At 36.2% G+C, this 26,513-nt stretch overlaps 1 protein-coding gene across 1 annotated transcript; it reads right to left on the bottom strand.

Moving 5' to 3' along the window:
• Positions 1 to 357: 357 nt before the first annotated feature.
• Positions 358 to 26,488, bottom strand: LOC129276437 (enolase-like). The gene is made up of 14 exons (XM_064109673.1): positions 26,371 to 26,488; positions 22,153 to 22,250; positions 21,421 to 21,516; positions 20,715 to 20,773; positions 19,865 to 19,934; positions 19,038 to 19,171; positions 15,532 to 15,607; positions 14,239 to 14,328; positions 13,747 to 13,803; positions 11,466 to 11,611; positions 9,644 to 9,698; positions 7,175 to 7,376; positions 5,506 to 5,673; positions 358 to 2,396 (listed from the first exon to the last, which is right to left on the bottom strand). Exons 2-14 carry the CDS (start codon positions 22,235 to 22,237, stop codon positions 2,330 to 2,332), a joined length of 1,305 nt encoding a protein of 434 aa, XP_063965743.1. The 5' UTR covers positions 22,238 to 22,250; positions 26,371 to 26,488; the 3' UTR covers positions 358 to 2,329.
• Between the last annotated feature and the right edge of the window lie 25 nt (positions 26,489 to 26,513).

Raw genomic sequence — 26,513 nt, 5'->3', positions numbered from 1 at the left:
CGATCACACTGAAGATCGCCAACACAGATAGGCACACGTGGGACAGTGTATTATTATTGCTGGAATAAAGACCCGACGGAAGTGACCAAATCCGGGCTTATTTTGCTTATTTCTCAGCAATTACACAATTTCTTCCAGAATCCTTTGGCACATATTTTTTATTCATACAAACAGACACTTGGGTGGTCATTATATTAGATTCTGTAAAAAGTCATTTTGAGATCGTTACCAGAACTGGAATTTACCTTTAACATTGATTTAAAAGACTTTCTCGTGAAATGATTGATTTGCTGCAACTACTTTCTTTTACCTTTAGTGAGCTAAATGTAATAAAAATAACAAAACTTGGAAGAGATACACATTTTCATTCTCTTTTCCCATTTTATTACTGCACATCAAACAGTTATCAAATAACCTCATCATCCTCTATGAGGAAACCTACCTTCAAAGGTAACATAAAAACCATTTCAATGTGGACAAATAAAAAATACATCAACACGTTTCCCGTCCGCACTTATTTGTAGGCTTCGTAAAATTTTATAAGTATTATTCATTTTCGATAAAACAGAAAAGTATTCTTTGAAGGCATTGAAAAATCATGAAAATCCTTCAAGAACTCTGTATTATTAAGCTAAAATGAATTTGATATACTTACAAATGTGTTCTCATGCCATTATAGGTGGTACTCTAAAAACCTTGTATATTAAAGGGGCATGTGCCTTGGGTTAGAGGTACATGGATGGTCTCCATCAACTTAATATACTTTTGCTCCATTTTGATGTTTTTTGGAGATGAAAGAGCAGACATTTTGAATCAACAAAATGTCTGATAGATACCATCTAGAAAAATGAAAATGAGGAAATAAAATGGCCTGTTTTCCTTTTTCAAGAGAAACCCGGACGAGAAACATGTTCTTTATTTTTTACTTGGCCTAATGCGTCCTTTTTGGATCGATACAACACTAGATGTCAAATAAATCTATCTTTCAGATATATATTCTTTGTTTACATGGGTAAAATGCATTAATGATGATATAATGAACATGTCGACTGATTGAAGCTATCCTGGAAGCATCGCAACAGATACATTACAAACACATTACTCCCCATTTATTATAATTCAAATAAAACATTATACTACTTATGTATTCTTAATACCATAAAATTCAATTTTATTCATATATAACATCATTTTACTAATAATATATTCTTAATACCGTAAAAGTCGATGTTATTCAAATGATAACTTAATGTTTGACATCATTTTACTACTAATGTATTCTTAGTACCATAAAATTCCATTCTATCACAAGAGATTAGGTGGTTTTTGGCTGTCGTTTCTTTAGACGAGTTGAACCCTGTTTGAGCTGATGATACAAGAGGAGGAGTTTGGAGTACTGTATACTCAGCAACACATTGGTAATACTGCAGCACAAAGTTCATTTAGATGTTCTAGTGCGAGACATCAAGTACAAAAACTCAATACAACACATTCAAATCATTATAGCAGAAGCGGAGAAGTAACACTTTATACGCAAAACAGAAATCTGATTCTGGAAATCTTTTAGATTCATGATGAGACCTCAGACAACTTAATACGTGAGCCATATCTTTGTAGATCAAGTCATTCAACTATCGTTGGGCCAATCAATTTCTTGTTTTATTGAGGCAGTGTTTGAAAAAAAATCCCAATACTTTAATACAGCAGGTATCATTCAGCCATTTTATTATTGATGTAGGGATCAATATATATAAATGCAATATCATTCAATTATTGTTTGCACTAATGTAAAATATCCCGGAACTCATTTCACTGATCACTATAGATCGTGCTCAGTTAAAAAATTGGAGGAGATTATAGCAAATTTCCCCATTTTTAGCATTACATTATAAAAAATTTAATTCCATACATATGAGCTAACAAAAAGACAAATAATGTGATGTTTAGCTATGATCGTTGGGGAGGTTTGAGCCTTAAGAGGGCACTATTCTATTCACATTTACATGTAAAACCCTACATGGATGCTAAGCTCCTTGAAACCTGACATATATTGGATTATAGAGGGAGACATTTTGAACATCTTACCATGAATATATAAAATATACTTTCGCTCATACAATCACAGGTAGAAGAGATTTCAGTGGGTCAAGTTTATTAGTGTTCACCTACCATGCAAAAATCCTATCAGTTACATAATCTATGAGCACATATCCAAACTGAGGGAAACATTCAAATCGTCACAAAATACCAGTATAACTCTTCGTTATGGCTATATCTACTTGCGTCAACAATGTTACCCAAAATCCTTCAGCCATTCACAGGGACAGCTTTACAGGAGAGGATTGCGGAATTTCTCTCCAGCGAAGACGGCATTGGCACCCAGTTCTTCCTCAATCCTGTGGATAAAACAATACAGGGGATAAACTATATTACAGTGACACTTAACCCATTCCCTGCAATGCAAAAACTCTGGTGTTGATTTAACACCAGCCTGGGATCTATACATGTCCACACTAGAGAAATGTTAAACAACACCAGTTTCGTTTTGGTCTAATACCAGATAGGTGCTTATACAACACCAATTAGTATCAAAACAGCATCCGTTTGATTGCAAACTGGTTTTGTTTCAATACTTCTCTGGTGTGGACATATATAGATTCCGGGCTGGTGTTAAATCAACACTGGAGTTTTTGCAGTGTATTAGAATCCATGTTTCTCAATGGTTTACTATAGGCACCACCAGGTTCCCGCAAGAAACAGGTCAATAAATTAGTGATGCGAGTCATTTGAATGAACCACCCTCATCTCAAAACCATGACAAGTCAATAGAAATAGTCTTTGTTAACCAGTCAGTCACTAGCAAATTTGTCTGTTACCTAGCTGGGCACATGATAAATTTCAGACAATCAATTGATTAGGACCCATATCACCGTTTTATAACGCAGCCATGACATTAAAGGGATGGTCGAGGCTGGAGATATTCATATCTCAATAAATAGAGTAAAATTCACAAAGCAAAATGCTGAAAATTTGATCAAAATCAGATAACAAATAAAGTTATTCATTAGATGGGCTGAGGATGTCATATCGCCACTTGTTTTTTGTATTTTATTATATGAAATTAGGTTTATTCAAAATTTTTCTGCCAAGAACTAAAACAATTGGAATGACAACTGATTAAGTACATCAGTTATTGATTGCAGCAACTTATTTCATCATAATGGAGACACATCATTTACACATGTATGAAAAAATGAAACATTTATGATATCATGTAATAACATGAGAAAAGGGGAAGTGGGGATGTGACATCATCAGCCCACCTAATAAATATTCATGACGATGTTCATATAACTGTTTTCACAAAATATTGATAAACTTTAAAATTCAATAACTTCGTTATTTGTTATCTGATTTTTATGAAATTTTCAGCATTTTGCTTTGTGAATTTTACTCTATTTATTTAGATATAAATTTTTTCCAGCCCGGACCATTCCTATATTAAAGTAATATTTTTTAAAAAGGTTAAAGTCAAGCATAGACGGATCCAAAGTGACGTCATGAGCAGCTATGTTGGAGAACATAACAATGAGAAACCTGTGCATCAGACCATAAAAACGACTGATCATGTTTTGGCACACAGGAAGGACGAGCTATGTTTCCGTTGACGGTGCCAGATCCGACTCATCAACGCTGAAGTATGGCGTTCCTCAAGGCTCTGTCCTCGGCCCGCAGTTGTTCAGCATGTACACTTCGCCCATATCTCACATCATCAAGAGACACGGACTCCAGTATCACCGATATGCAGATGATACACAGATTTACTGTACCGTCAACTCATCTCAAACTGAGGTCAATTTAGGACTTCAGCGCATTGAATCCTGTGTAGCTGACCTCCAGGAATGGCTGTCTAATAACTATCTTAAAATGAATAAGGACAAGACGGAATTCCTTATTGTGGGATCTCGTCAACAACGAGCCAAAGTTACAATAAACCATCTAAGAATTGGCAACTCTTTAATCAAGCCTTCTGATCAAGTGAGAAACCTTGGAGTAGTGTTTGATTCCTCACTTACAATGGAGCAGCATGTCACAGGCACTTCCAAGGCTGCCTGTATCTCTATCCGTAATCTTGGAAGGATCCGCAAGCATGTAACTAAGAAAGTTGCTGAACTCCTTGTTCATGCCTTTGTAACAACCCGACTGGACATTTGCAACTCAATTTTGACTGGTTTGACTCAACATCAACTGCACAGACTTCAGCGTCTGCAGAACATGGCCGCACGTCTTGTATCCCTTCAAAGAAAGAGAGTCCACATTACTCCAATTCTGCGTGACCTACATTGGCTGCCTGTCAACCAGAGAATATCCTATAAACTTGGGGTCCTCGTATTTAAAGCGCTTAACGATAAATCTCCACCCTACATATCAGAGCTCTTATCTCAGCATAGACCAACACGCAGTCTCAGATCAGCAGATCAAGCATTGCTGACAGAATCTCTCAGCCACACAACTTGGGGTGACAGAGCCTTCTACATCTCTGGACCAAAGCTGTGGAATAGCCTTCCTCAATTTATCAGGAGAGCAGAGACCCAATCAACTTTTGAGTCTTACCTGAAGACTTTTCTGTTCCCCACTCCAACATTATTGCAAGAATAACTCAATTGTAGCATTACTAGGACAGTACTTGAACTGAATGATGATCCTAAGCACTGTTTAAAGACATTGAAATTTGTGAGATATTTCCTATTTTTGAGCAAGCGCCATGAGCGCCCAGCTGAGGCGGATACCGGCGCTATACAAGAACCCATCATCATCATCATCACACATTTTACTGAAGATGGACAGTCAACCAGCCTGAAACGCAGAGACTTCTCTCCTGCTCCAGCTATACAACTCCATTCACCGACTCAAGCCAGCCTTCTCTCATCTACTCAAGCCTCTCTCAACTCACCAGCCCAAGCAGCCTCCTACTCAAGCCTCTCACCCTGCCTACTAGTGGGCGCGTCGTGGTCTAGTGGTTCTGACTCTCGCCTTTCAAACAGAGGATCGTGGGTTCGAATCCTAGCCATGGCGTGTTTTCCTTCAGCAAGAAATTTATCCACAATGTGCTGCACTCGACCCAGGTGAGGTGAATGGGTACCCGGCAGGACTATTTCCTTGAATGCACTGAGCGCCGGTGATGGTAGCTCGAGCTAAAGCTGGGGTAATAATAGCAGCGCTTTGTATCCTCAGGCAAAAAGCGCTTTATAAATACAACTATTATTACTACTCGGCTTTCTACTCCCTCTGGTTTACGGTCCTTTTAAGGACTACACTCATTCTGAAAAGAATACTCTACTTCCTAACCTCCACTTTTTCACCTTTCCATTTCAACTCTATCTATATCCACTTTTATCTCGGTCCTTCCAGGACTTTACACATGGTGTACCATAAACCACTTCCGCGATTTTTATTGTTCTTCCTCCAACACGGCTGCTTGTGGGACCCCTCTACTGTACTTACCTTAGGATCTGGTTGTATTTAGCAAGCCTCTCCGATCTGCATGGTGCCCCGGTCTTGATTTGTCCGGTGCAGAGACCGACCACCAGGTCAGCAATGAACGTGTCTTCGGTCTCTCCACTGCGATGACTCACCATCACACCCCATCCGTTGTCCTGAGCAAGCTTACATCTAAAATAAAAACATGATAATATTTTTGACAGTTAAGATTCTTGTTCATACAACAACAAAAAATCAATTTTTCTGGGCAAGCTTACATCTAAAAAAACATGAAAAAGCTGTTTATTCCTAGCAGTAAGATTCATGTACATGTACATAAAAACCAATCCATTGTTCTGGGCATGATTACATCTAAAAAAAAAATTACAAAAAATATTTCCCTTGAAAAAGGTACAGCATTAACAAGAATGGCCCTTGAAAGTACCCTACACTAGGATTAAAGGACAGGCCACAACGGCACCCTAACCACAGATTATGTGCAGATTTCATAGATTTACACACCCCACCAGTGATTTCATTATTATTGGAATACCCTAAACCAGATATTCCCATTTTCATACAAGCACTGTGCACTGTGATACAGTATCTGGGATTTGGGTTCCTGTTTGGTATGGGTGGTTAAGAATTCCATTTCAAATTTAGCCTTTTTGTCAAGGTGGTGTACAGTACTAGTATAGGATTTTCCCTCCATGGGTCTGGTTACAAAAGGTCCTGCATATTACATACCTTTTTCGCGTTCAAATTTATGATGTAGGAGCCTTCTTTCTAATTTGGCGCGTTTTTGACACTCTATTCGCATTCTGCACCTACCCGTAAAAAAACACCCTTCTACATGTTTTTTCCTCGCAGTTGATGTCCAATCTTCAATTGAAGTAACCCCCCCTCCTACCCATGAAAAAACTACCCCTTTTCCACAATTTCTTGTTGTTGATGCTGTCCACACTTAAATTAAAGTAACCCCCCCCCCCCCTACCCCGGGTCGTGTGGTCCAGTGGTTAGAGCATTGGACTCATAATCGCAAGGTTTTGAGTTCGAATTCCCACTCTGCCATTGTCTCCACTTTGAAAAAAGGCCCGAGAGTAATATCTGTCTATAAGGTCAGCCACTATGACTGATTAACCTAGACGTAAAATGTTTCCTTGGTAATTGGTTATATACCAGCTTGGCGTTTCCCAGGTAAATGTTGTCCTGCTGAGTTCCTACGGGAATAACCATAAACCAATAAAAAGATAATATTAAAAATAAAATACCCCTTTTTCCATATTTTTTCTCATGGATGCTGTTCACTCTTCAATGGAAGTAACCCTTCCGCCCCCCCGCCCCCCCCCCCCCTGCCCCCACCACCCACCCCTGAAAATACCCTTTTTTCCATATATTTTCTTATGGATGATGACCAGGGTCCCGTCTTACAAAGAGTTGCGATTGATCCGATCAACCAAAACTGTATGGAAATCATAATTTTTTCTACAGAAAATTTGCACAATGTCCTTTGTAAACAAAGAGAAGCTCTGTGAATTCTCAAGAAAACAATGAATGCATGAATATATATAATAGTTAGAAAATATTTTGAACAAACATGAATAATACATGTTGACGTTGCTGGCCGTCCATAGTTGCAATTGATCGGATTAATCGTAACTCTTTGTAAGACGGGGCCCTGGTGATGACTTACGCCTTAATGGATTCTGTGACCGATCCAATCTGGTTGACTTTGAGGAGGAGACAGTTACACGCCTTGACGTCAACGGCTTGTTGGATACGCTTAGGGTTGGTGACGGTTAGATCGTCCCCAACGATCTGGATATCGGTGCTGCCACAGAAAGCAGTCCAGGCGGACCAGTCATCTTGGTCAAAGCAATCCTCGATCGATAAAACTATAGAGGGCAGTAGACAACAAATGAATAAATCATTAAATGTTTGGATTAATGTTTGGATTTTTTTTATCATACAATCCCGCATTATTATACAGTAAATACATGTGAAAATAACTGTTTTCTCCGTTTGTATTATGGGTTGTGATAATCTTTGTTAAAAAGATGTTTATCATAATGTATAATATTTCATTTGTTACATTGCTGTATACATGTACTTCACTTATTTATTTCCCTTGTATGCATGAAAAATGTGATATTATCTGAATAAAGGCTAAAAAGCATTAAAAAAAAATTAAAGGAGGTGCCATGGCCAAGTGGTCTAGGGCACCCACTAGACATTTGAAAGTCCGGGGTTCGATCCCCTCCACGGCACCTATACCCATGAGAAAGATATTTAATCGACAGTAATCTTTTATCCTGAATTCAAATAAATAGAAATGATATGCATTCTAGGACAATTAGGTTTGAACTTGTTTTGGGTTTTTTTCAATTAAATGTGACCAGCCGCTTCAAAACCAACTCGCCAAAGATGAACTTTGAGATTTTGATCGAGTTTGAAAGGCACATCCCAAGCTTTAATATGATATATAACTTGTCAAAAGTGATCAACAATAACCCAAACAATTACTTGACTGAATGCAGATAAAAACTCTGTAAGAGCTTCAAAAACATAAGGAGAAAATAACGTGTGACGTTTGGGTTCACTCAAGCATGAGATGAGCACGCTGTGCAATCATAGTGAAACTTTTAAGCAGTCTGCAAAAATATCATGTCAAATAAACTCTTGTATCTCGTTTTCTCTTCAACTTTACAACTTGAAATTTTGACAGTATGAAGAAGAGGAATCACTGTTTCATATAAATTCATTTTCAAATTCATGGTTTTTTGAAGACCAAATTACTATTTTGGCTTTTTACAGAGAACCTTACCCTGGCGACTTACAGTTGGTATTGGGGTAGCTGGTGACAAATTTAAAGTCATCTTTTACACAAGATTCCTAGGTAGTTCTTATATGTCGTTGACATTGTTATGTAAGAGAAATTGTACATCTGTATTTCATGTGTAGTAACTCTGAAGTTTGTTTGTAGTCTTGTTGATAGAGAGATAGAGCTTTGTTTTATGTACATGTATAGGGTCTTGATTTATATCACTTGTGATTGTAAACTGATGGATCTGAAGATGGGGGCGTCGTGGTCTAGTGGTTAAGATTCTCGTCTTTCAATCTGAGGGACGTGGATTCGATTCCAAGCCATGGCGTGTTTTCCTTCAGCAAGAAATTTATCCATATTGTGGAGAGGTAAATGGGTACCGGCATCAAGTAATTCCTCAAAAAGCTGTGCGCACCTGAATCGGTAGACTAGCTTAGCCAAGGTAATATAGGAGCGCCTTGAGCACCTAGGAAGGTGGATAAGTGTGCTATACAAATCCTATGTTATTATTATTATTATTAAGAGGAACAAATAAAATATCATTTAATAAAAAGTGATTACTATGGGGAAAAGGGATGTGGGAGATTCACCATCAGGGAAAAAATTACATGGGGGAACGGCGAAATGCTCAAAATAGCCCTGGAAAATCCTCATTCATTGCGATGTTAAAGCTTAACCAATGTTGCAGATTTAGGCAGTAAGTTGTAAAAAGTAGCCCCGACAATTAGAAATTATATTTTGCTTGTTCACAATGGAATGGTCCAGAAGAAACTGTATTTTATCAAGGTCCTGTCATTTGGCATTCAATTCCTACTGAAATTTGTAAAAAAAGTGAATCACTAAATGTTTTCAAAAAGAAATTGTCTAGGGTTTGTTTGGCTTTTTGTTGTCTTATTTTTAGGGCAATTTCTATGTTATTTGAATTTTTACCATTTTCAGTGTTTTGGGTTGGCGTTTATAAGGTTCTTCCTTTATTGCCACTGCCCTAACTCATGTTCCCTTTAGATTTTTTTGTGCATTCATGTCAAATATATTGCATGTGTATATGTTTGTTGCTTTTTATGAGTGAAAAATAAATATAAATTGAATTAAATTGAAAAGCATCTGTCTTTCACCTCATGCAAAATATTGTACTATTGCAATCATTCTTATTCACTCTTTGTATACTGTTGGATCAATTTTTAAGGTTGTTTAAACAATTTGGCTCAGATTTTTAAACTACATGATATCTTTAACCAGTCGAGACATATGCTCAGGTTGGCATAAGTTAGCTCCGGCTAGGGTCTGCAAAAAAAGTGTATATATACTGAAATCATATCTTGTACTTTCGATAAATACCTGGATAATCTTTAATGAAACCCCTGTAGATATCAGCAAGTTGGTCAGAGGAGATCTGTGAGAAATTAAGAACAAATACTGTTGTTTCATAGGCTGATTTCTTTTCTACCTTTTCTTTTAACAGGAAGAAAGTGATAAAACGCTCATAAAATATGATGATGAGGGAGAGAATGATAGAAGAGTGGAATACACTTTGATTACCTTATAAAGAATAAGACCATTGCCACGGTAACAAATCACAAGTCTACAGTTAGAATTAATCATTTCGTTATTTAGATGAAATGAGAGTTGTTGACTGATATTGATCTGTATGTAAGTACTGTGGGAAATATGTGTGAAATATTATTTATTTCCTGTCATAGTCTGGTAAAGGTAGTTTAACGAAAATGTCTTTTAATTAACAGTTGTAGACATAGTTTAGAGTTTGTATATGTTTTGGTAAGAAGTTCAATTTTCTGAAGAAGTTTACTACATGTAGGTGAAAAGGAACATTTTGGAGAGAACATATTTCAATTACTAATGACAAGTACTTTTTTAAAAGGTAAATACCAGTTGTGGTAACGATCTCAAAATGAGTTCAAACAGAATCCAATGAAATTACCACCAAAGTGTTTGTATGTATAAATAAAAAATATGTGCCAATAGCTCTGGAAGAAAATGCGTAATTGCTGAGAAATGAGCAAAATAAGCACCGAATTCTATCAAACGTTCGCTATTTTTCGAAGCAATATTAATACACTGTCCCACATATGCTTTTCTGTGTTAATGATCATCAGAATTATAGATTTTGAGCTAAGATTTCATGATTTTACAAAGATAAGTATAAATTAATGTACCAGGTCTAGATGCATGATAAAATTTTGACAATAAACCTTGATTTAAAAGACTTTCTCATGAAATAATTGTTTGCTGCAACTACTGTCTTTTACCTCTAAACTAATCTGCAAAGTGAATCAAAGCGCTTAATAAAATGAATTATACTTGATATGATCTCCCTATTCTTTTAATCCTATGTTTTTGATGTGTCTTATTCTTTGTTACTGTAATGATGTAGATATGTATAATTTAGATAAAATATATTATAATTTATTTTTTTGAGAACTTATTCTCACAAGTCATCTGTATTTTTTTCAAGTTCTCTTTCATTACATGTTTAAATTATCTAAATATTAATATATAAATCAAGGCAACCTTTCACTTGTTCTTTCGTTTTAAATTTGATGTTAGTTTGTATAATATAATACACTTTACAAAAATGTGTATATGTTGTTTTATAACATGAAATTGAATCAAATTGAAAACAAGGCAAAAGCGATTTTGTGTCTCGCCCACTTATGAAAATAACCAGAAATATCGTGATTTGCAAGGGCACGCAACAGAATTGAAACTTCATTGTGAAATGACTGGGATGGAATAACACTTGTCATAAGAGCCTTGCACGTGAACTTTAATGTTGACCTGAAAATGACCTTTGACCTTACCATGTGACCTCCGACTGCAGCATAACATGCAGGTCACCCAAGTCCATCTACCATCCAAGTTTGGTTGAAAAGTGACTTACGGTTGCGGAGTTAGGTGTCATAAGAGAGTATTGCATGTAAACTTTAACGTTGACCTAAAAATGACATTTGACCTTACCATGTGACCTCCGACTGCAGCATAACATGCAGGTCCCCCAAGTCCATCTACCATCCAAGTTTGGTTGAAAAGCGACTTACGGTTGTGGAGTTATGTGTCATTAGGTTTGTGACGGACGGACGACAATTGGATCGCCGTCACCTCTGGTGGGCGAGACAAAAAAGTGAATAAAGTGATAACTTACAAATCTGCTGGGATCTGTGGTGGGGTTCTTGAAATCAAGGTCATATTTTCCATCCCTGTAGAATTCTGAAGCAGCAACATCCATACCAATCTTGATCTTGTTGTCATAACCAGCCTTTTTTATAGCTTCCATGATCAAGTTCAATGCTGTGTATCATTTAAACAAAAGAAAAAAAAAAGATAATAATGACAGCACATCATATTCATAAAGCACAGAATACACATTGGGTGGTATTCTGATCGTGCTATGGCGACGAAAATTGGCACGCCCGTTAGCCATGGCATAATCTACAAAACTATCAAAACGATCAAATTCTGCAAAAATTGCTAATCAATTATGCTAATTTATGCATAAAATCAAAACTTTGCTCTAATTAACTAAATAATGCCCCTAAAATGCTAATTTTTGGTACACAGACTCTTTATATGAATCTGATCAAATGTACTTTTACAAATTTAAACATCACATTTCTTTTCTTATGTATTTTATTGTTTGCTAAATTTCTTATGTATTTCTTTCTTTTTTTACTTTTTGTTTTTTATTGTTTTTTCAATGGAAATTCTCAGGGACTTTATTTTGACCATAAACAAAATGGAATTAATTGATTTTAATCAGTAGAACTAAAAATAATGATTTATGAAATTTGGCTAAAAAACACTATTTGCATTGGATTTGTACACAAATTCAAATTTTTGGGTCTGCATGCACCTACGAAATGTTGCATAATTTTGGAGCCGCGTACCCGGGGGTCGCAATTTTAGTCTCAAAAGTTGAGCGAGATTTGAAAGTAATAAGTCGGCGAGCGACGCGGTCAAAAAAATTTGCGCGCCTGATTTATCGCAAAAAATGTTGAGGGGGGGCTGAATCAGCCCCCCCTCCATTCTTCTTAGGCTAACCTTACTGTAATCTATAATTCTAAAACCACACTGCTATGGAGAGCTGGGCTTCAGAATATTTCTTCCATATTCATGGCAATTATAACTTTTTTGCAGCAGGATAATAATAATTTTTATTTGGTGAATGAGTTGATAACTGGCACTCGATAAAAGTGTATTCCAAGTAAACCCTATTTTAACTGGGCTTTTTCAGACCAGGATATACCGGGAGGGGGGGTCGAATTGAACCCCCCCCCCAGATCTCGGCCACTGATTGTGCGATGGACGCAAAAATTTGCACGCGCGTAGAGCCGGATGTAACCTACAAGACTGTTTAGTAAAATTTTCAAAAAATTGATTGTTTATATTTTTTGTATTAATCATGCAAATAAGCATATGAAATTTGCCCTAAATTTTGTTTTTGCCTTTAACACAATTTATATAGCTAGTATAATGCAAATTTTGGTGAGAAAATCAATTTTTACATTTTTAACAAATATCTACAAAAAATTGCAAAAATATAATTAATTATGTACATGTACTTTATTGTTTCAAACCTTTGTTTTTTATTGTTTTTTTCTGATGAACTTTATCAACCCTTTGCGATCATAATTAGCATGAAATAAATCCATTTAAACCAACAAAAGTAAAAATAGTCATTCATTTATGATTTCTGATTGAAAAACACAATTTGCATTGACTTTGTACTCGGAATCAAGTTTTTGAGCAATTTTGGGTCTGACATGCACTTACAAAATGTTGTGTAATTTTGGAACCACTACCTGGGCGTCGAAAATTTGGTCTCAAAAGATGCGCAAGACTTGAAAGTAAAAAGTCAGCGAGCAGCATCGTCAAAAAGTTCGACCCCTCCCCCCCCCCCCCCAGTTTAATAAGGGTTAATCCAGGTTAAACTAGACCATGGCTATCAGAATACCACTCATATAATAATACATCCTGGTAAACAATGAAAATTACTGATTTATTACAGATTACAGAGGCAGGTTTTCAATCTAGTCTTAAAAATGGAAAGTACTGGTGAGACACAAATACGAACAAGGAGTAATAACCAGGGTTAGCCAAGTTACTGATGCAAAGGCAGATATAATGTAATTGCCATTTGGGGTCTGGTGATCTTGAACAAAACTAGCATTTTGGCATAATCTATTAAAACAAATGCAAATTCATTTTCAGCAAAACAGGGGTGGGGGGACGGGTGATTCACAAATATTACATGTATTATATTATTTAAATGCAGAAAAAAAAATCACAGTATAAATCTATCAAAGAATTAAAAGGGAATCAAAGTCGGAAGGATGAAACAGGTAACCTCTCCGGGTCCTATTTCATGTGAGTAATTCATGGAATATGTTACCAGCTCCATCAAGAGATGGCGCTATTTTGCTTACCTTCTTTGTTTTCCAGGATGTTGGGAGCAAATCCACCTTCGTCACCAACATTGGTAGCTGCATCAAACAAATAACATCAATTATTACACATAAGAAGACATTATTTTCCATGTAAAGTTAAACACTGTATTGATTATCCTTCCAGATATTTGTTTGCCAGAATGCAATATTTGTTAGCCTATTATTTTTAATATATCATTATATATATATGTAAACTCATTTTACACATGAATTGTATCATTTTAATGCAGAAAATATTGAACAAAAAATATCCATATATCAAAACATCACATTATACAATATACTCTGTTGCATTCAAACCAACTTGAAAGTCTATAAAATGAATATATATGAGGTAAATCTTCACCTTTCATCTATAAAATGAACGGGTAAAATGAGGTATTACACAACCATGGCTTTTGAAACATGACGAGTAGTATATCTTCATCTTTCATCCACGACTTTTGAAGCATGATGAGGAGTTTATCTTACCATCCTGTCCATACTTCTTCTTAATAACTGCCTTCAGGTTCTGATAGATCTCAGCTCCCATTCGCATCGCTTCTCGAAATGATTTTGCTCCTAACATAAAATCAAAGTGAAATTGAAATCAATTTGATTTACACTCATAATTCAGGAGATATGACATTAGTTCAGTCATCAATCCCACTCTCTAATCTCTTTTCTTTATTTACTTTCGATGCTTTACTATTTGGTTTTTTTATCAGACAAAAATTTTATTGTAAAAATTGCAGAAATAATAATAATGCCAAAGGTTTTGAGAAAATCCCATCAAAGAATAAAAAAAGTTATTAGAATTTTAATAATCTGATTTGTGATGTCATATGTGAGCAGCTTTCCTACATATCGAGCGGTAAAAAATCAATGAAAATGGTTTTCACTGTACATTCAGTATATCAATAGACAAATCATTTCACAACCATTCCTAAAAAGAAAAAAAAAAGGTCATAACAAGCCATTAAAAAAATTGAAATTTAGGCATTTTATATTGCATGACATATGGGGCAGCTGCTTGTTTATGAAGTCACAATCCAAAATTTGACATTCTAATAATTTCCTTAATCTTAAATGGATTTTCCACAAACCTTCACCAATATATTTAATCATTTTTTTCTGCTATTTTTACAATAAATCTTTCTTCAGGGTGAACTTCCCCTTTAATAGTAAACTTGTCATAAGTCTGTGCTGCATCTTTTAGCGGGAAATCCTGCTACAAATTGCATTTTTTCATAGCGGCTTTCTTGCATTCCCCATTATTTCGTCTATGAAAAAATAAGAAAATTAGTCATGAAAAGACGCTTGCATGATTTCTGAGGGAAATACGCAGCTTTGAATTTTGACAAGGTGCCTAATATATGATATTCATTCTTTTACTCTTCACTGTACATCCATATATTTGCTTGGAAGGTCTTTAAACAATTAATATCATATGTTATGTAGATTCGAATAAGTGATAGGGGGAATGAAATGGTATAACTCTATGTATACTATTTCAATGTCAAGGCCTTCTACATATCAACCTTGTATATCTCCTCTTTACCTTTGTCTGGCCTACAAAGTTCATAGGAAGGCTAACCATGGTCGTAAACAGAAATTTGTGGCTGGGTCATTTGGACGCTTTTTGGCATGTTGTTAAGTGAAATTGGAGTATTTTGTGCATACTTTTGGTGAATTTTGTGAAAATTATCAGTAAAAAAATGCACATTTTCAAAATTTCTGGGGGCAAATACTCCCCTGCTGCTTACGGCCATTATATGAACTAACCTGTGGGCAGCAACATGAATTCTTGCATAGCAAGCTTGTTACCAGCATGGCTCCCTCCGTTGATCACATTAAAAGCCTGCATGATTGATGAGAAGATCATATGATACAGCATCATGGTGTCAAGTTACAATGGTATCCCATTCATTAATATGTAGTTATCAAGTACAGAGTGTGTCAAAATAAAGGTGACTCAAAGAAAGGTCATCTATAATTCAGAGAGCTAATATATCTGTGACACGACATTTGCTCCTGCGACAATTGCTCTGGTCTTAATATCTTAGAGGGTATAGGGTTAGAGTTAGGATTGTAATAGAGTTTTTGGTTCAGCCTAATGTAAAAATAAGGATTAGGGTTTATTTAGTTTTGGAAGTAAGGTTTTATGTTTGACTTAATGTGCAGATTTTCCATCAGAGCAATTGTCGTCGGAGCAAATGTCATGGAACCAATATATCATCATCATCATCATCATCCATCATCATTATCATTATAACCATTATTGTTATTATAATTGTATTAATTAATATGGAAGACACAGGTACAGATTCCATTTCAATTACTTAATTCCAGTCGAAATGGGTGAAATAAATGGAAAGTGATCAGTCAGTATGGAAAAGCAATGATTTCAATCTTGCATTAACCTGTTGGAGACTGAATTTGCAGTACAGTACGGTTCCCACAGACTCCAGCCAACATATATGCAGGCTCAGTCTCGAAAGGGTTAATTGGAAAAGTCTGCAAAAGGGATTTTCAAAATGATCATGTGCAAGTGAAATTGTTCATTTCCATCTCTGCTTGACTTGCCAGAAAAATTAAATCATATTTATTGTGTTCATTATAATGAGTTCATCCATATGTGGTGTTTAGAGGTACCCATAAAAGCTGAGAAGTTTTTTTCACATGTTCTGGTAAAATCAATTAGTAATATTCAATAAGATATGAACATAAATCTTCACAAAACATTTTTTCTTCTTCATAACTCTATACCACTTGAGCTCCCTATATAGTCAACAGAATGAGTGTGGATCACCTTTTTTTGTACACACTGTACATCTTGGGCTGTGTCACTTACAAGGTCACCTACATGTACAAGGTCCCCAGTCAACTCCTGTATGTGGCTATCAATGGAGATCTATATCAACGTGTTCTTAACGACCTTCATCAATCACAGAGGCCCAGAGGGAGGGGTGTTTCACAAATATGCAAGTCTGACTATAAAAGCCATACTCATGTGGCAATGCAATTAACACGTGATCTCAGATGCCACCGCGTAGCTAGGATTTAATTTTGGAGGGGGCCGTAAGTGCACGCAAAGCGTGCCAACACTTACAGAGCGCGCGCACGCGCGCTCCCTAGAGGGGATTTTGCCCCCTACCGCGCGGAGCGCGAAGTTTTTGATATCTCATCAAATTCAAATCAAAAGAAGGCGTTTCTTGCGTCTCTAGTACCCTTATAAACTCGAATATTGACTTGCTTTGATTAAAAAAATAGTTTTCTGAGCTTATGAGCTTCCAAAAAATGGGAAAAGATTGAAGAATTTGAAATAATTCCTCTTACCGCGCGAAGCGCGGAAGCTTAAAACGTTTCACAAAAATAGAGAACAGAAATGATAAGTCTACAATATTGTGCCTACCTTGGTCACATCAGATTTGATTGCAAAATGTTAAAATTTCGTTAACTCAAGTCGCAAAACAGAGTAGAAGACGGGTATATAAAGAAAGGAAATAGGCCCTATTCCTTCCTGCGAATGGCATTGAAGCTCTGAAGTTTAGAAATTCCTCTGAAACTTTAACCTGTTCTAATTTTGATATTTCTTAGAGAAGAAAAACGAGCTCATAATGTGAAAGGGATGGCGCAAGCTAGAAGAGAGACTTTTCCTTTCCCTTGCTCGCGAAGTACGGAAACCTCTGTGATTTATTTTGGAAGAAAAAACAATTGTGTAATTTCGCTCATATTAAGCGCTTCCTTTTGTTTAAGAAACTTCAGTGATAATCAAAATGTCAAATCAATGGCGCAAAACAAGACAGGGGATGGATGTGCATCGATATAGAATAAAGTTTAATATCGTACATACTTTTGCATATAGCACGGCACAAATTTAATGCCTCCCCCTTTGAGCAGATACTCTATCAAAAATTACTTGCTGAAAAGCGGAAGAAAATAGCATTTGGGGATTCGGGGAGTGATGGTAATGTTTACCCGCTCCGAACAGAAGAGCCAAAATTTTGTATCAATGCAATATGAAAAAAAAATACTTTTCATGCTCTTTACTCCCATGTATACTTTATAACTTCTGGCAAGAATATACGATTCCCACAGCCGGAAAGGGTAAAAACGGAGAAGAAAAAAGGTGTGAGAAACAAAAGGGAATGGCAATTTTTATAGTTTTCCCGCGCAGAGCGCGGAAGCAAAATTTTGTATGAAGAGAGTAGAACGTCTCATTTAGGTTTTTATTCTTTTGACCAAAAAAAAAGAAGAAAAAAATACAGGAAAGCTATACCTTTCCTTCTTTCCCCTTTTCTTTTTCTCCTTTTCCCCTTTTTTTTTTCTTTTTGGGGCGTTTTGGGGGGGGCGACCGCCCCCACCGCCCCCCCCCCCTGGCTACGCGCCTGCTCAGATGCGGTACAGTGTAGTGAATGTAAAGGGGATAGCATGAATCGATTACTTGATGACCTGTTGACATGAGGTATACACCTATTTTTTGCATCTTACGCACATTTATTAAATGTGTGTAAGAGCGTAGAGACCATCATCATCATTTATCATCATTGTCATCATCATGATCATCACCACCACCACCATCATCGTCATCACCATCATCACCATCATCACTATCATCATCATCACCATAAACAATATTATCATCATCATCTCCATCACCATCATCACCATCATCATCAGCATCATCATTATTATCACCACCATCATCATTCATCATTATCACCACCATCATCATCATCATCATCACTGTAATGTAGTGATTGTATAAATCACTACATACATATAGCCTAGACATCATAATGTAAAATACCCCTTCTCAGAACCATCCCTTTTATGTCCATACCCCCTTCTCAGAACCCCTATTCATTTATTTAATCCACACCAATAAAAACCCTTATTGTTAATAGTTCAAACAGCCCCTAATCATAGAACAAAGAACTGCCTTCCCCTTCCCAATAATCAAACCCCCCTTTTGTCCTATACCCAAACACTTGGATTATAATTTATGTAGAAGCTTGAATATATATTGAGTGTACACCCAAGGGTTGAGGATTAGATAAGTCAAGATCATCACAGAGTTAAGATCTACATCGACGTACGTTAATTGTGATATGCTTGTCAACTCTACATGTAATATCGCTGAAGATTGATTATTAATAAAGTTTCTTGATTGAATTGTACATCTAACGTTCCTGTGTGGTCATTGATGCTCCCAACTAAGATATGAACGATCCCAACACAACATCACATCCATCATCATAATCATTCATCATCAACAGTGCACTTACTGGGCATGGTAAGATAACTTGTTTGTTTCCAGCAAGATCAGCAATGTGTCTGTAGAGTGGGACCTTCTTATGGGCAGCCCCTGCTTTACATACAGCAAGAGATACGCCCAAGATGGCATTGGCTCCAAGCTTAGCTGTAACAACAAACACACACAACCATTTCACCATTAGTGTGATATAATTTAATACTTTAAAGGCATTCCTGCCAACCATTTACTAGTCTGCTGGCACAGACACTTGGTTTTTGCAATTTACATAGTGCATAATGCAGAGTCTGAAATTGTAAGACTAGATTCAGTATGTAATGTGGGTGGCTCTACAGACAGAGCCTTTGGCATATAGTCTTTACTGTAGACCTGTTATTGGTTAAAGTGCCAAATGTGAGTCTGTGCTTGCAGACTAATCTTTTACAGCAATTCTTTCTACCCCAAGATTGCAATAATGTTTAAATCAGGGACAAATATCGAAAACCAATCTTTCCCAAATCATATCTTGATTTCAAATTTAGCTTTTTTTTTTCATTTCTCATGACAGCAATTACAAAGGTGTACAGGCACAAACAATATAGTTTCATCAAATAATGACAGAATAACAACTAGTGCTGCATAAACTTTCAAAAAAAATATGAACAAAGAAGAATGAGTTAAAAGAGAAAGCAACAAGAATGCAGTCATGTGCAACATTAGTCCGTCATTGGATTAAATACTAGTACATTGTGTTATTTCTCAAAAGTAAAAAGAATGGTGCAATTTTAGATGTTGGGGATGCTGGCTTTCCATAGTTGTATTTGATGGGATCAATCGCAACTCCTTGCAAGATTGACTTACTTTTGTTATCAGTACCATCAAGGTCAAGCATAATCTGATCAACCTCTGTCTGTTTGGTCACATCAACATTCTGGAATGAAAAAAAAAAATACATAATTACAATACTGACATTAAAGGAAACTTAAACTACACATACGGAGGTCAGGAGGAGATAATCAGAAATACGTAAAATACAGGGGAAAATTTTTAAACAACTTGAAAAAAAATAGAGAGTTGTCCACAAAATCAGCCATTTTTAAAGAATGTTTGCCAATTTGATGATGCCTATAGAAAGTGCAACAAGACTTTTCAAACTTCCATAACTTTCTTATTTTACAACCCATTTTGATGCAACTTATTCTAAATTCCTCCTCTCATTATTCTTTTTCCAAGAGGATTGATTCTCTCCTTGGATTTGGTTTCTATTAAAAAGGATTATTTGTGTTAAAAAACAAGGACTTTAATAAAGTATTATTGACATACTAAAAAGAAATGACAAGATGGATTCTCAACTGCATGCAGTCAAAATGTATGCCTCAGCTATTGCTAGATGGCAGAACGAATAAACTACACATCTAGCTTTTTTGTAATGGCCTCTGTGACCTTTGACCTATCACCTTGAGCCTTCCAAATCTTATCAGATCCTCCTCATGCACATATGCATACATGAGATATATTTATGTACATGTATGTTAAAGACCCCTATGACCAATGACCTTGAAACCAAGTTCTGATGATGTTTCAAAAACTTAACTTTGTGAAAGATTTTGACAACTTAGTGGTGCCCAGGCGCGAATCTAGCTGGATTAGATACAACACAGAATGCAACAACAAACTGTTTTGTCAAAGAAATAAAAAACCAGTAACTTACCTTGGAAACAAGTGCTGGACCAAGAATGTCATTGATGTTACTGACTGCCTTCTGGACACCTAAAATACAAAACAATGACAACAAATGAAAAAAATAAATAAAACATACAATAATAACAATACAATCATAACAGTACACTAAAATAGGTTCCAGTCTCTGAACTACTTAATATACTTAAATCTAATACTTCATAACTTTGAACAGTGCCGGCTCAATACCTTTGTGACTACTCAAGTAATTCCTGAAAACCTACCCCGGATGCAACACTTCTATCACAATAATGATATAATATGCCTACTATAATTCCCCACTACATTTACAACCGTTGTGATGAAATATTGTCACAACCTTATCAGAAGGCCTTAACTGCTAACCGTACCAGTCATTGGAAAGGGCCGCATTTTTAAACCACCATCATCAGAAGACATTAAGTTGGGCCTATGTCTCGCTTCTGCTATGCAGGTGAGACAAAATCTCTGAGTTTTTCTAAGAAAAGGTGGTTATCATTTACACAAGTTTTAATCTCTTCATCTTGTAGTTTGTAAAGGTATAATTTTTTGTGTCCATACAGAAAAGCCCTTATGCAATGCACTTATGCATGCTGCTAAGGGCGTTTTTGCACACATGCAATTCGCGAAAAGTGTGGTGTTACGGGCATTTTTGCACCGACACGACAAATAATTGTTTCTGCTAGAAAGTATCTCACCTTTGCCAAGGAATCTCTTAGGGTCCTTGTCCCTCAACTCCAGGGCTTCATAGATACCTGTTGAAGCACCACTAGGAACAGCAGCTCTGAAGGTACCTAGTATCAATAACAATCAAATGACATTCATTTATAACATTATTACAGCAGCTCTGTAGGTACCTTGTGTCAATAACAATTAAATGACATTCCTTTATTCCATTAGCACAGTATAACTAATATCAATAACAATCAAATGACATTCACATTAGTACTGCAGCTATGAAGGTACCTGGTAACAATAACAATCATTTGAATTTTTTTTTATAACCGGGTACATTAGTACAGCGGCTCTGAACTTCTGACGATACTCATTACAGATTTGATTGATTTCATTTTGTTTTTTCTTCTGCATTCATAACATTTGTATAATACATTCTTTCATTATATTTCATTATCAAGATCAATTGACATTCATATCACACTGGTAACTGGCATTTTCTTTTTATTACTATAAACCATGAATACTTCTCATTTTCTCAATAAAAAACAAAAGTTCACGGCTGGTTTATGTACATCTAATAGTTATTTTGGTTTTTTTCCCCTCCATATTCTTAATGATAAATATTTCAAGCTAATCTTAATACATAAAATCTAAATGATACATTGTTCTGCACATCGTATCATCATAGTGAGGGTAGCATATCATATACACCTCTACCAAGTCACCTTGTAATTGAACTGGAATCTACCTACCCACTTCAGTTGTGAGGTCAACCTCTACCGTAGGGTTTCCACGGCTGTCAAAGATCTCTCGGGCGTAAACCTTTGTGACTGGCATGATGTACTATGCACTGTTAAGGATAGAAAATTTAGGCAGAAAATGATTTCACTTTATACTGTACAGTTTCAGTTCTAAAATCTAATGCACTGTTTTGATAACATAGACATACAACACTCCAGTCTATCTACTGGTGAGGGTAGCCAAGGTAGTTCAGCGGAGCGACCAGTTGTACAACTACACTGCAGCTTTTGGTGTAAAAGACACATACCTGTAGGCCTACTATGTATACATGTTCATTTTTTATACACGAATCTTTGTTGAGACCATCATATACTCCTGATCAAGGGTCGGTTTATTTTTTTTTCAAATCCTATCTTATCAATTTTGGTAATCTTGGGTTTTAGGGGCCTAAATTATTTGTACACATAGGTGGCCCCTAACTTCACGTCATAAAACTCATCAAAGCATAGATCTATAAAACTTATCATTTATTAAGGAATAGCCCCCCCCCCCCCACATACACCAGGGACTCAGTTTAATAATTATGAGGGGAGCAATAAAAAGCTCTCCTAGAACTTTTAAGGAGAGCGGTAGAGGAGCACTGCAAAAAGCTCTTCTTCAACATACAAGAGGAGCGTTTTGTCCAATTAACAAAACGGATGGAGGAAATATATGTACTAAGTTACAATCAACAACCAAAGGAAGGAAATAATCGATTATGCAATATTTATGCTGTACCTCATTGAACATGTTATTGTAATTCTTGAAATATAATTGTTTTACAATGTATTGTAATGAGATTGTGTGTTATAAAACCTGTTTGAGTGAGGTTTTGACTTTGGCTAAAAGTTAAGTCACTGAAAATTTTTTTTTTTCGGGGGCTCCATTTTAAATTTTTGTCAAATTTCGGGGGCTACTTTTTGCATTTTGGGGGCTATTTTCAAATGCTCTTTTTGTATTTTGAGGAATACCTGTTCACTTATTAATGAATTATATTACTTTTTGTTTGATATTGTATGATTTTTAAAGTTATTTTTTCATGCTTAGAATCTTGGATGTGGATGTGGGTGTGTGTGTGTGTGTGACTGTGAGTTGGACTTGGATATACATGTAAATGAATTCAATATCTAATTTCTACTCCGTCTATTCCAGTACAATACCCTGTACTCGGCCATGTACATGTAATAAAGGCCCACATAACCTCGTTCGTAGGATGAGTGACATACCCTAACTTTTCCTGAAGTTCTTTGAAAACGCAGATCTCCATGAAAATTGCATTTCTCTCTGGGGGAGTCTAAATTTGGTGAGAATGTATTCATTAAGAACTTAAATATACATGACAATGAAGAAATCATCAAACTTTATTGGCAGTTTTGAATAATATACCTGAAATGTAAACTCTGTCTGAAACAGAAAATCACCATCATTGAGGCCTTTACTGAGCGAATTGTCCCCCAGAGCTCTGGCAGAGAGACAGAGCTCCGACTGGCTAGCTAGAACAAACGCCAATGCGTGCGCGAGCCTGCCGCCGGCCTTGTAAAATAGATGGAGCTTTGTTTGATGATTTATTGTCTGATATTTACCTTATCCCCTAGAAAAAGAAAACAAATGATTTCTTAGTTATAATTGATAAATAAGGTAACTTATTTTGGATGTAATAGGCCGTTTTGAAAAGCAAAGCCGAATGACAACTCACCAATGCTAGGTTACTAGACTCTGGTATTTATTTCCTCTTTTATCACAGAATTGTGATATCTGTAGGCCTTTTTAGGGGAAACATGTGCATTCGAAATTGCACATGGTGGTAGTCATAATGGACCCCTTTACATGCAACTGTTTCCCGGCCGCGACGACCGTTGCGTTGATTTTTTTTTCCATACCTGGTACCATGTGTATGGAAATACGTGGTACAGAAAAAAAGACGCAAAATTTGAAACTGCGCTCCTCGCTATTTTCAAGGCTTGTTCATGATTTTGAGTGTGGATTTTTGATGATTTTTAAATGGTAAGCGGAGCTTGAGCATATGGCGCTAGTGGGCTGTTGAGTTGTTATCACTCGGCAGTAATTCCGGGGGCCCGGGCGACATTCAGATTTCCGCGCAGCTCAGCGATCGCGAGGCGCGCTATTAATCGCGCTACCTAAAATGGATTAAGGCGCGCATGTAGCGCGCGATCGCTCTCGCGCGCCTTAAAATCGAGTCCCTGATACACACCTCTTGGGGAAGTAGCACCATAATATTTTGATATGGGGGAGGCTATTCATTGATTATTTCACTGAAAATGAATAGACCTACAGGATAACCTGAATGCAATTGAAAAATACCCTCCCCCCCCCATCGAAATATTCAAGGTAGCAATGCCATCCCCTGTAAGGAGATGCCATAATAATAAATAACATGTAGATCTATGCTCAGATAAATCTAGTGAAGATAGCGACCACTTTTGTGTGCAAATAATTTACTGACTAATGCCCCTAAGAGTAAAAGTTAAATTAAATTATAATACATTCATTCCATATTCATGACATTTGCACATAATCTACCGACATTATTACATACATGTGGAGTTCTCAGAGACTAATTTTAAGGCTCATGGGAGCGATTGCACGCTACATGCATGCCTTAATCCATTTCAGATAGCGTGATTTATTGTATGTCTCACGATCGCTGAGGTGCGAGCGATTGATGCTAATCATTATCATATTTTTAAAGGCCTTGAAATAAGTTTAAAGTCATAGAAAATTGTTCTATCCATAAATACCAAAAGTTCACACCAATGAAATGCTCTTTCTAAATGTTTGTTTTCTTTTTAAAATGGTTTAACTCTGTCATTTGCAAGCAGTAAAAGGAGAAATAAACCACTTCTGTTATGGCTTAAAAAGACTGAGTTTTGTGTCTGTATCAACCACGTATCTGTGGTATTAACACACACTCAAATTCATAGGCTAGTATATGGTTCCATATAATTATTTTAGTGTGTTTTGTGTGTATGGTATGAGTAGGATTTAAAGAGATTTTTCTCATTTTTGTTTTAGCTTTCTTCCTCTTTTTTTCTTTCTGTTCGTTTCTCATGATCTTTCTCAAATTGTCATTTCTTTCCTTTTTCTTTCCTTCTTTGTATCTTTTTTTTCTTTCATTCAATGTTTCATTCTTTTCTATCTTGCTTTCTTTCTTTCATGCCCTTTTGACTTTCTCTCATTCATTCTTTCTTTGTTACTGTCTTTATAAATTATGTTCTTACTTTCCCTGTTCTATCTTTCTTTCTCTCTTTCTTCCTCTTTTTCCCTTTCAATATTTCCTTTATTGATTCATTAATTCCTTCCTTCTTCCTTTCTATCAGGACTTTCTTTCATCCTTCATATCTGTTTTGCTTTCATTGAATTCATTCATTTCTTTCCTTCTTCCTTTCTTAGTTTCTTTCTTCCCTTCTTTCTTTTTTTTTTTCTTTCTTACTTTCCTTCATGCTTGCTTTCGTTTTTCTCTTTGCTTTCTGTCTTTCCTTTCCTTAATTCATTTATTAATTGAACTTTTTTTTCTTCCTTTCATTTTTTCTTTTTCTTTCTTTAATTGTTCTCTCTTTTCTTTCTTTGACTTTGTTCTTTCTTTCTTTCTCTTTATTTTATGCCCTTCCTAAACCTGGCCTGGGTCTAACTTTTAATGTTAAGCTCAATTAAAGACGAAGGGAATTTTTTGCAAATTTGGCAATGCTCCCCTTCCGCATTTATTTTTAATTTTTATTTTAGTTAGGCCTAGGCCTAACTAGGTCTAGGATTTTTAGGAAGACTAGATTTTTTGACTTGAGCATGTAACATTAGACTTTTAGAGTCTGTTTTGACAAGATCTAATTATTAAATGTCCAATTTTGGCGTCACGCTCAGACTCAGAGCTCGTGTCATGTCATGGCATGCACCGTGAGCTGAGGCGGAAGACCCTGGGCCTGGCGATCGAGGAGATAGCGATGTGATTGGCCTCATTCGGTCAACTCAGGTCACGTCATCAGACCGATTCTGCAGCTGCATTGGTTTCGCACGTAGACCTCGCTAGCCTGATCCACGATCGCGACCGGTCCCTCCTGAGACCGATTTCTCGAGTGAAAGATCACTTATAACAAGTAAAAATTTGACTAAAAGGTTTCATTTTCAAAAGCATTCAATAATACACATTTTTACATTTCTTAATAAAGTCTACTCACAGATTATAAAGACCGAGTGAGGTAAATCCTAACTGCCCTCGGAGTAATTGCACAACGAATTAGGAGTCTGCTGCAGGTACGTACGTAGGTCAAAGGTCGGCGCCTGAAATCTACTTCTAAAAATTATCTTATAAAATATATAT

The sequence above is a fragment of the Lytechinus pictus genome, chromosome 14 (assembly GCF_037042905.1).
Source record: "Lytechinus pictus isolate F3 Inbred chromosome 14, Lp3.0, whole genome shotgun sequence".
In the NCBI taxonomy this organism is placed as follows: Eukaryota; Metazoa; Echinodermata; class Echinoidea; order Temnopleuroida; family Toxopneustidae; genus Lytechinus; species Lytechinus pictus.
Note: the sequence above shows the minus strand (reverse complement) of the source record. Positions and strands in the feature narration are given on the sequence as shown.